The sequence below is a fragment of the Cynara cardunculus genome (assembly GCF_001531365.2).
Source record: "Cynara cardunculus var. scolymus isolate 2C chromosome LG 9, CcrdV1, whole genome shotgun sequence".
Taxonomy (NCBI): Eukaryota; Viridiplantae; Streptophyta; class Magnoliopsida; order Asterales; family Asteraceae; genus Cynara; species Cynara cardunculus.
The window spans coordinates 9230716-9242492 of NC_037536.1; the positions used below are offsets into that span (position 1 = coordinate 9230716).

General features: G+C 33.4%; 2 protein-coding genes across 2 annotated transcripts; both read left to right on the plus strand.

The window, feature by feature from the left end:
* The first annotated feature begins 1314 nt into the window (after positions 1–1314).
* On the plus strand, positions 1315–2922 carry LOC112518739 (probable (S)-N-methylcoclaurine 3'-hydroxylase isozyme 2). Its single transcript, XM_025126549.1, has 2 exons — positions 1315–2241; positions 2320–2922. The coding sequence occupies exons 1-2, from the start codon at positions 1315–1317 to the stop codon at positions 2920–2922; spliced, it is 1530 nt and encodes a 509-aa protein (XP_024982317.1).
* Positions 2923–2940: 18 nt separating this feature from the next.
* Positions 2941–5061, plus strand: LOC112517750 (probable (S)-N-methylcoclaurine 3'-hydroxylase isozyme 2). Its single transcript, XM_025125126.1, has 3 exons — positions 2941–2949; positions 3925–4380; positions 4459–5061. Exons 1-3 carry the CDS (start codon positions 2941–2943, stop codon positions 5059–5061), a joined length of 1068 nt encoding a protein of 355 aa, XP_024980894.1.
* Positions 5062–11777: the final 6716 nt, after the last annotated feature.

An 11777-nucleotide genomic window follows, 5' to 3' on the forward strand; every position in this document is an offset into this window, starting at 1 on the left:
GAAAAACCATTGGTCTCACATGATCCCAAGTCTATATAATCAAGGGAAAATGAGGTGCTAATGTGAGATTTGAACACAAATTGGGGATTGAAAGTCATTTGTTATTGATATCCAAACGGTTAAAATGCAACTGATTAAATCTAGATAATGAAATATTCAATATAATGTAACTAATAAACTGTGAATCTGTATTTTAATAAATTCATTAAAAAGCATTTATAATAGTATAGAAGACGACTATAGAGATACATGACTCTAATGTAAGGACAAATGAGCTTAGGACACGTGTTGCAGCTACGGAGGTTCAAATGCGGTGACTCCGGGCTATCTGCAAAACAAGTAGTTGTCCTGGGATTAGTCGGCTCGCATAGCGGGTTGGATATCCAGGTTAATAAAAAAAAGACTTTTACAAAGAAAAAATCACATATTTTCTATTCTGAAATATAAATTATATATCAGATTCTAGCTATTAAATAATTATGAAGTAAGAACATTAGATTATAAAATAACCTGAAATAAAATGTGGCTTCTTGAAATAAAATGATAGAAGTTTCTGGATCCACCACTTTCAACATTTACTTTAATATATGAATCCACCTTATCATTATGATTGTTCTATATATATATAGGGGCCTAATCAAATGAGAACTAATTAGTTTGTCGTAACCGTGAGATCCAATCTTAAACACAAATCAATAGATACATTATGAAATTTATAATTTTGGTAATTTTGAATTAAAAATTTTAATGCAAGAATATTTTTGGTATTTTAAGTCTTATATATCAATATTTTATTATATCAAACTTTGTAATTGGTTCAAAATCATCAAAAAAAAACATGTGAAAATATAGATTATTATCATGAGTTGTATTAAGGGAATTGTTTTATCATAATACATATAAATTTTCTTTACATTCACACTGTTTTACCGAAAAATTTAAGTGTAAAAAGTTAGTCTTACAAGTTTTATAAAACAGATCAATCTCATGTAAATTCAACCTTATATATATTACTACATTGTTGCCATATATTTTATTATATTACATAGATTTGAGTTGCCACATTTGATAACAAAAAGATTCTAGAATTAAGCATGATACTTTATAATAATTAAATGCTTAATATTTAATTAAAATACCAACTTATTGAAACCTCAGAAATTATATTCCTCTCGGGTTTGCGCTTAATTAATTAAATAAACACCACAAGGGTCAATCACATGTGCCTCATTTAACTTGTATATATACACCCTTTCAATTCATACAATTTCAACCACAACACAAACCAAGATTACATCAATAAGCCATTCATTCATGGATTTTTCAAATCGTCTTAYTGAAAAAGACCTTGCATTCCCTCTCTTCGTGTTATCGACACTCGTTKTCCTCCTTTTGATCGTCAAACGAGCCAAATCGTTACTTTCTGATCGCATAAAAAACCTCCCACCAAGCCCGCCACAGTTACCCATCATCGGTAACTTGCATCAAGTGGGCAAAAACCCACATGTCTCCATAGCCAACTTCGCCCAAGAGTAYGGCCCGCTCATATCTCTYCGCTTGGGTAAGCAAATTCTCGTGGTGGCCTCATCACCAGAGGCCGCCAGGGGAATTCTCAAGACTCAAGACCGACTTCTTTCTTCTCGTTCGGTGCCTACTGCATTTCAACACCCRTCTATGTTACCACACTCCCTACTTTGGTCAGAGTGCAACCACTCTTGGAAAACCCTAAGAACCTTATGTCGCACCGAACTTTTTTCGGCGAAAGCGATGGAGGAGCACTCGAAGTTACGAGAGGATAAGTTAGATCGGTTGACGGATTTCTTGCACCGAAACCAAGGACGAGTGATTAACACCGAGACAATAGTGTTTACTACATTGTTAAACACATTGAGTTGCATCGTGCTGGGTAAAGATTTGCTTGATCTGAACGTCGAACATGAAGATGAACATGGGATTGGTGGCAAGTTGAAAGAATCGCTTCTTAAGATAAACGAGTACGGTGGCCATGTACGAGATTTCGGTTCGTTCTTTCCCATGTTTCAAAGCTTTGATCTTCAAGGAATAAAGCGGGGAAGCATGAACCATATGCAGAAGGTGTTTGCTTCTTGGGAGGATATAATAACAGAAAGAAGACATGTTCTTAATTCAGGGACGACTTTGCATTACGAGCAGACCAAATCTTTTGTGGATCATTTGCTTGAAAATGGATTTTCAGACAGCCAGATCAATCAGCTGGTTACGGTAAGCTGATCTGTTAGCTGTTTCCTGATCTTAAACTACAACTTCATTATCTAATCAGACGATCTTTTATGTTTTCAGGAATTATTCATAGCAGGAACGAACACTACCACCACGGCTATCGTATGGACCATGACCGAGCTCGTTAGAAACAAAGAGGTCATGTTGAGGTTAAACGAAGAGATGGAAAAAGCAATCGGTTTTGAGAAAATCACCGAATCCCAGCTATTGAAATTACCGTATCTACAGGCTTGTGTTAAGGAAGCTCTAAGATTACACCCACCTGTTCCTTTTCTTCTTCCTCATATGGCTGCAGAAACTTGTGACGTTATGAATTACACGATCCCGAAAAATGCACGAGTATTTGTCAACGTTTGGGCGATTGGCCGAGACCGTAATGTTTGGGAAGACCCGTTATCTTTTAGACCAGAGAGATTTCTCGAATCGAAGGTTGATCTAAAAGGGCATGATTTCGAGTTATTACCGTTTGGTTCGGGACGAAGAAGTTGTCCGGGATTACCATCGGGCGTCAAGAGTCTTGAGTTTTTGATAGCTTCATTGATTCATGAGTTTGATTTAGTTCTTCCAAACGACGAAGATCCTACGAAGATCGACATGAATGAGAAATTTGGGTTGACCTTGAAAAAGGAGAAACCACTAAACCTCATCTTCAAGAGTAAATGAGAGTGGTATTAATCCGTTATGCGTTTGGTACACGAGACAGGAGAGGACAGGACAGGACGAGATGAAACTCAGTATTTTTGTTGTTTTACTTATTGATTGATTTATTGTATGTTTTAGTGTTTGGATAAGAAGTGTCATGAATAAAATATATTTTGCAATTATGTCTACTTGCGGGCATCTCTACTTTTCATAAATATTAAGGTTGGCTTATTTAATAAGTATTTACTAACAAGATTTTCATCACTTTTACTAACTCAATGGGTAATATTTTCGGACATCAACCTCATTAACTATGTAAGACTCTCAATCCTTGTCTCCTTATAATCGGGTAAGATTCTCGTCCTTCCTATGTTTAACCAGTAAGGTAATTGATCTAGTAAATGCTTATCCGGTAAGTGTTTAATAAACGATCCTAAATCTCTTAAAAAATAAAGTGACTATTGTTTTCGGGCGACTCTCGATTTATGTTACAGTGATTAGAGGGTTAAGTTTATAATACAAATTATAAATGACAAAAAATAATAGTGTGTAATGGAAACGGGAAGTTTTCTTTGATTAACTGGGTACGTACTAACGGGATTCATTTAGGATTTCTCAAAGATAGAAACCCCCTTACAATCTAACAAAGAAGTTTAGTAAATTTAAATAGAGAATCTCAAGAAACAATCATTCAGATCTTCAAAAATAAATTGTGTAGTGCACCAACTTTAACTATTACAGAAAAAATCAAAGAATTTGTAGTGTTTAGTGATGCTTCTAAACTGTTGAAACAAGAAGTTGGTTCAAAGTTGTGCAAACTTTCCAAGTGTAAAAAGTGAAAACTTGATTTTATAAAGATAATAATCAAGTATTCTGTTAGAAATTAATGATTATCCTAATTATATTTTAATTTTTTTTATTTAAAATGAGATGTTTATCATATATTTGATTATGTTTATCTGTAATTAATTACACGAATTCAGATATGGAGCTTTAATAAGTTGTACTTACGCACAATCTNAGTTACGAGAGGATAAGTTAGATCGGTTGACGGATTTCTTGCACCGAAACCAAGGACGAGTGATTAACACCGAGACAATAGTGTTTACTACATTGCTAAACACATTGAGTTGCATCGTGCTCGGTAAAGATTTGCTTGATTTGAACGTCGAACATGAAGATGAACATGGGATTGGTGGCAAGTTGAAAGAATCGCTTCTTAAGATAAACGAGTATGGTGGCCATGTACGAGATTTCGGTTCGTTTTTTCCCATGTTTCAAAGCTTTGATCTTCAAGGAATAAAGCGGGGAAGCATGAACCATATGCAGAAGGTGTTTGCTTCTTGGGAGGATATAATAACAGAAAGAAGACATGTTCTTAATTCAGGGACGACTTTGCATTACGAGCAGACCAGATCTTTTGTGGATCATTTGCTTGAAAATGGATTTTCAGACAACCAGATCAATCAGCTGGTTACGGTAAGCTGATCTGTTAGCTGTTTCCTGATCTTAAACTACAACTTCATTATCTAATCAGACGATCTTTTATGTTTTCAGGAATTATTCATAGCAGGAACGAACACTACCACCACAGCTATGGTATGGACCATGACCAAGCTCGTTCGAAACAAAGAGGTCATGTTGAGGTTAAACGAAGAGATGGAAAAAGCAATCGGTTTTGAGAAAATCACCGAATCCCAGCTATCGAAATTACCCTATCTACAGGCTTGTGTTAAAGAAGCTCTAAGATTACACCCACCTGTTCCTTTTCTTCTTCCTCATATGGCTGCAGAAACTTGTGACGTTATGAGTTACACGATCCCGAAAAATGCACGAGTATTTGTCAACGTTTGGGCGATTGGCCGAGACGGTAATGTTTGGGAAGACCCGTTATCTTTTAGACCAGAGAGATTTCTCGAATTGAAGGTTGATCTAAAAGGGCATGATTTCGAGTTATTACCGTTTGGTTCGGGACGAAGAAGTTGTCCGGGATTACCATCGGGTGTCAAGAGTCTTGAGTTTTTGATAGCTTCCTTGATTCATGAGTTTGATTTAGTTCTTCCAAACGAAGAAGATCCTACGAAGATCGACATGAATGAGAAATTTGGGTTGACCTTGAAAAAGGAGAAACCACTAAACCTCATCTTCAAGCGTAAATGAGAGTGGTATTAATCCGTTCTGTATCGTTGCGGTACACGAGACAGGACATGACAGAACGAGATAAAACTCACTATTTTTTTTATTTATTGATTGATTTATTGTATGTTTTAGGGTTTGGATAAGAAGTGTCATGAATAAAATATATTTTGCAATTATGTCTACTTGCAGGAATCTCTACTTTTCATAAATATTAAGGTTGGCTTATTCAATAAGGACTTACTAACAAGATTCATCACTTTTACTAACTCATTGGGTAATATTCTCGGACATCAATCTCATTAACTATGTAAGACTCTCAATCCTTGTCTCCTTATAATTGGGTAAGATTCTCGTCTTTCCTATGTTTAACCAGTAAGGTAATTGATAAGGTAAATGCTTATCCGGTAAGTGTTTAGTAAACGACCCTAAATCTCTTAAAAAATAAAGTGACTATTGTTTTCGCCAAAACTCGCGTATGGGCGACTCTCGATTTGTGTTACAGTGATTAATTAGATGGTTAAGTTTATAATACAAATTATAAATGACAAAAAATAATAGTGTGTAATGGAAACATAAAGTTTTCTTTAATTAACTGGGTACGTACTAACGGGATTTATTTAGGATTTCTCAAAGATAGAAACCCCCTTACAACTTAACAAAGAAGTTTAGTAAATTTAAATGGAGAATCTCAAGAAACAATCTTTCAGATCTTCAAAAATAAATTGTGTAGTGCACCAACTTTAACTATTACAAAAAAAATCAAAGAATTTGTAGTGTTTAGTGATGCTTCTAAACTGTTGAGACTGTTGTTATGACTCAAGCTCTACCCCATGATATTGTCAAAAAGTGAGGAAACATGGTGTTGAGAAGGCAAGTAGGCAAGCATAAGAAGTTATAACAGACTATTAACCAAACATATTAAGGCATCAAAATTCTTTAAAAAGAAGTATTATACAAAAAGGGTTCTTAGGAATACAATCATTTAAAACTGATATGATATACAAGGAACTGTGAAATTGAAGATAAAAAAAGTTCAAAAACGGCGTCTTAATCTCTATATTTGGAACTTACAGCGAGAGCATTTGAAACTAGTTCAAGATGCATGATATGATTTGTCAAGTTTGAAACCGCGTTTGTCACGTTACGCTTTGTCACATACATGAGGTCTGAGATTGAAACACCCTACAAGACAATTTGAGACAGAGTCGATCTTCAAAAGTTGATGTTGACAAAAGATTTCAAAAACAAATTGAAACCGTTTGTGTTTGTGAGTTGGTGCGAGAGATAAAAGGGCATCTTAGATTATCCATAATCCATAGCCTCCAATGCAACAGCTAGTATGTTACACTATCTATCTATCTATTTATATATATATATATATATATATATATATATCGATGTAGAATTGAGATTATAGAAACATAAATAAGAAATTCGACCAAAAAAACATCTGAAAATTGCCTAAAAGATGATCAGACTGCATGATACAAAATTTGAATCCCCAAGCATGCAACTCACTTAATGCATTGGAAAAAGAGTTGCCACATTTGATATATAACAAAAAGATATTCTAGAATTAAGCATGATACTTAATTTGTAATAATTAAATGCTTAATATTTAATTATAATACCAACTTATTCAAACCTTAGAAATTATATTAATTCCTCTTGGGTTTGCGCTTAATTAATTAAATAAACACCACAAGCTTGGGTCAATCACATGTGCCTCATTTAACTTGTATATATACACCCTTTCAATTCATACAATTTCAACCACAACACAAACCAAGATTACATCAATAAGCCATTCATTCATGGATTTTTCAAATCATCTTATTGGAAAAGATCTTGCATTCCCTCGATCTCTTCGTGTTATTGTAAGAATTGTTACATTTTATATTTATATTATTTAAACAAACACTTAAAATGATGTTTATGTATTTATTTATTTGAAAACAAATAAAATATGATATTCATGTGGTATTTGTGTGTGTATTTATTTGCTTTTAAAAAACGTTAAATGAGATATAATATATTGATGAGATAAAAAACGGAATAGAAAACGAAATGTCTAGAACATTTATGAGTTAATGAAAGATAATTAATATAACCAACAAATAAATCCAAAATAAATCTAAAAATTTGAAAAAAAAAATGAATTATGAAATAATTTTTATAAAAAATGTCACATAAGAAACTTCATGTTTTACTTTTAGATTTATATAAAATAATGATGTCAAATGCTTAATGATAAATATGTATTCCATTATAAGAAGACTTCTTTGACCACTTCCAACTTCATTAGCTTTAACTTTCACATTACATAACTTTATATTGATATTCATTATACTATTTTCATCTACTAATTAAAATAAACTTACAATGTATGTTGTGGCACATTGTCACAAGATGATTTTTAAAAGAGATTTTCTCATTTGCTTTTAATTTATGAAATGTTAAATAAGTTAAATATATTTTTACCCGTGAATGAAAAATGTGTATTTCATTATTTTCTCCAAAACGAAAACAAAATTTTTCAAGCCAGAGATGTCCTTAATTGAGCATTTGGCATTATTATTTTCTATAAATCTAAAAGTAAAATATGAAGTTTTCTTATGTGACAGAAAAGTTATTTCATAATTCATTTTTTTTTTCAAATTTTTAGATTTATTTTGGATTTATTTTGTTGGTTATATTAATTATCTTTCATTGACTCATAAATGTTCTAGACCTTTCGTTTTCTATTCCGGTTTTTATCTCATCTATATATTATATCTCATTTAACATTTTTAAAAGCAAATGAATACATATACAAATACTACATGAATATCACATTTTATTTGTTTTCAAATAAATAAATACATAAACATCATTTTAAGTGTTTGTTTAAATAATATAAATATAAAATGTAACAACTCTTACATGAATTTAGGGGTAGAATAATATAACTTATTTAATATTATAAAAACATTGACAAATCATGGAGAAGCACATAAAAGTGTTTAAAGGTTTTATCTTCAAGAACGAAGAGAAAAAGGTTGGAGGTTAAACTTTTTAAAATTACCAAAACAACCTTATTTTAATGAATTTCATGTTTTAAAAATAGGGATGAAAAAATATTTTACATATCAAATATTTAAAAAAAATCAAAAATCTAGGAAAAAAGTAAGATAAGTTTATAATATTTAGAGAAAGACACCTATTGTATTTGGTTTCTCCTTTTATTTTTATATATATATATATATATATATATATATATNCAAACACAAGAAAAATTCATATAAGACAAGAAATATATAGAACATACTATAATGTTTCAATGAATCCATACATCCGTCCAATGTATCAAAAAAATTTCAAAATCATATTACAACAATCTAAAATTTTCTGTCTTTTTCTGCAACAAATCAATGTCAAGGAAAATTCAATTCATTTCTTTAGCAGATTATCAAATCCATGCATATGTAGATCTGTGGTGCAATCTATAACACCAATTTGGAGAAGTCCACTTTTTCCGCCGGAAAAAGTGGCGCCGATGATTGGATTTTCGGCAGCAAAAGCAGTGGATTTTATCAATTTCCGGCGGACCCGGCCGCCTGTAATTCCTCACCGGTTTATTTTTATAAAATCTTGATTAAATTAACAAAATGGTTAAGTTTTTTAAAAAAAAATTATTTACCGCCGGAACCTTTTTTCGTCGGAAAATAATTAATCTTTTTAAAATATATATATTTAATTTTTAAAAATACGGGCGGAATATTCCGCCGGAAATCCGCCGGAACCGTTTTTCGTCGGAAAATAATTAATCTTTTTTAAAAAGAATATATATTTAATTTTTAAAAATACCTGTGGAATATTCCCCAGAAATCCGCCAGAAAGTTTTAAAAAAATAATTCTAAATATTTGAAAAAAAAAGATTTTTAATATTTGGAAACACTACCCGCGGACTATGCCGCCGGAAATCCGTTGGAAAATAATATATAAATATTAATATTTTATTTTTATATTAAAATTAATATTTAAAACCTGTATTAAAACCTGTAAATCTGTACAATATTAAAAATGAAACTAAAAAGGCAAAATAGAACTAAATATCATACATTAATTAAAGTGAAATTACAATTATTCCAACCGAACGAATACTAAATTGTTATAAACAAAACTAAATTGTTTCAAACAAAAGACAATATTCAATATGGTGGGGGCGGGGGGAATTGGTGAGATTCACTGAGCTGTCTTACAAAATCAGCCATATCTTGAATTTTTTTTATCCTGTTGCTCCTCCTTCAATCGATGTCGCTCCTCCTCCATTCGCTGTCGTTCCTCTAAAGTTCTAAGTTGGGTCTTTAAGGTTTGAATTTCCTATAAAATAAATAAAACGTTATAATATTTAATATGAATTACAAACTAAATTGATAAAATCATCAAAGCAAAAGATGAACATACCCGACCCTCTGAAGATGAACCACCTTCCGTGTAGTTCCCGGTCACGACATAATTGGGATCTTGGTTGTACCCAAACCCAAATAAACGGCCTTTCTTGCTTCCCCCAACCGCTTGCTCTCACAACTCTTTATCAACTAAGGGATAGGTGGAGGGATCATCGTCGTATCTTTGGGTGAGACCAGTTGAATACCCATCCTATATATAGTTTAAAAAATATTGCAAATCAATTTTGACAACATAACGGCTGTAAATGAGACGTTTCCAAAACAATCCTAACGTTTGCCCAATTATAAATGACAACCCAAACTAAATAATGACATATAGCAATTTCTAACTTAAACAATCCTAATGTTTGACCAACAAATGACAACCCAAACTAAATAATGATATATATTTAAAATTTAACTTAAACAATCCTAATATTTGTCCAACAAATGGCAACCCAAACTAAAGAATGATATATATACGTAATTTCTAACTTAACAAATTATAATGTTTGCCCAACAAATGGCAACCCAATTATAATAGACATATATACTTACCATGACTTGGCTACACTTTGTGGTCACGTACCCCCTCGAATCCGCAGATGCGACATCTCCACTCGACCTCTTCTTGTGTGTGTAATCGAACAATTCCACAATGGTAGGGGGCACGCCATCTTTTACTCATGTCTATAAAGGTCAAATAATAAAACATGTGTTAATTATAACATAATAAAAATCAAGCTACTAAATTAATGGGTTTTAGGTTCTACCAGACGAGCACCATGCTCCGAAAATGGTATCGATCCACCGGTGTGTAGCGAAACTTGACTATCACGGTTCTCAAGCTCCACACCGGAAACAGTCTTCCAATTATCACTGTTCCAACGACCGACCATCTGGCCCCACACATCTGAAGATATCCAGCTGGGGGGGAAATGCTTCAACACACTCATATCCCGGTTGGGGTCCGTTTCATCATACTGAGGATACCCATTCATCCTTGCTTTTTCCCCAGCTTTCTTCCTCGCGGCACTCATGTTATCATTATACGGCTTGGCCGACTTTCTCTCCCACTTCTCCAACATCTGGGCGTCCAAAGCCGGATCCCAAGTATAATAACTCTGTACATAAAAGTTTAGGCAATTTTTAGGTTCAAAAAAATACATAAAATATAATAAGTTGAATATATAACACAAACCTGGAACCGCTCCCACATTCGGCGTCTCACGTCCTTTGAGATTTTTTTCCAACTGGTCCATGGGCCGTCAAGTAGCTCTCGATTGATCTTGGTGATCCGACGGATCACTTTGGCGTCATTGAAACTATATAATTACGAATTGAATTAGCATCAATACAAAAAATATATGTTTATCAATTAAAAGATGTAAATTTATTTACTCTTTGCCGCGGATGCCAATAACTGTCCGTTGTTGTGGAAGCAGCTCCGGAGCAGCACTACCACGACCAGACTCAATCTCCTCCGGGTGTGCCGAAGCGGTACTAGACCCTCTATCCGTATCGTGGGTAGGTGTACTGCCGGTGATCCGAGTACGCGGCATTATCGATTTTCTACAAAGCAACGTTAGAAAATATACAACAATAATTCATGGTATACAGTAAAATATTTCACACAATTGAAAATGTCTAACAATGCTTACTAATTAAGATTTAAAAATGGAAATAATAAAATTYTAAAACAACTACACAAAGTTTAATAAGACTAAAATTTACAAATGAAGCCTAATCATATGATGAGTGATCAGACAAGTCAAATTCTTCGTCCTCAGAGTCACTATCCGAGTATTGAAACTCCTCTTCTTCGTCACTACTCTCATCAACATGCCAGTTGTCGCGACGATCGTTGGCAACTTCGATGTCGTCTTCCCCTGTGACAAGCTGTATTGGTTCTTGAACCTCTTCGTTTCCCTCATGTTGGGTTATTCGTTCATTTTCCTGGAAAAACTGTTTATCGTCTATATTTTCATCATTCGACCGGACTTCAGGGGTACTCGATGCTAAGTCATAGACCCCTCTTGGCTTTGTTTTCACTACAGACCACCAATCTTTTAATAAATTCGATGGATAGGGTACATAATAGACTTGTTCAGCTTGTGATGCTAGGATGAACGAGTCGTCTGAATGAAGCCTTGATCTATATTTGACGTCCACGAGATTATGTTTTGAGTCAACTCGGACGCCGTTAACTGTGTCAAACCATGTGCATCTAAATAGTGGGACAACACAGCGACCGAGCTCATACCCATGATATTCTATATCAAGGACTTCATCCAACAAGCCATAGTA

Bases quoted from the DNA above. Each gene is read 5' to 3' on its own strand.
- LOC112517750 (XM_025125126.1), top strand. The intron at 4,381-4,458 runs GTAAGCTGATCT...TTATGTTTTCAG, and splicing joins AGATCAATCAGCTGGTTACG to GAATTATTCATAGCAGGAAC.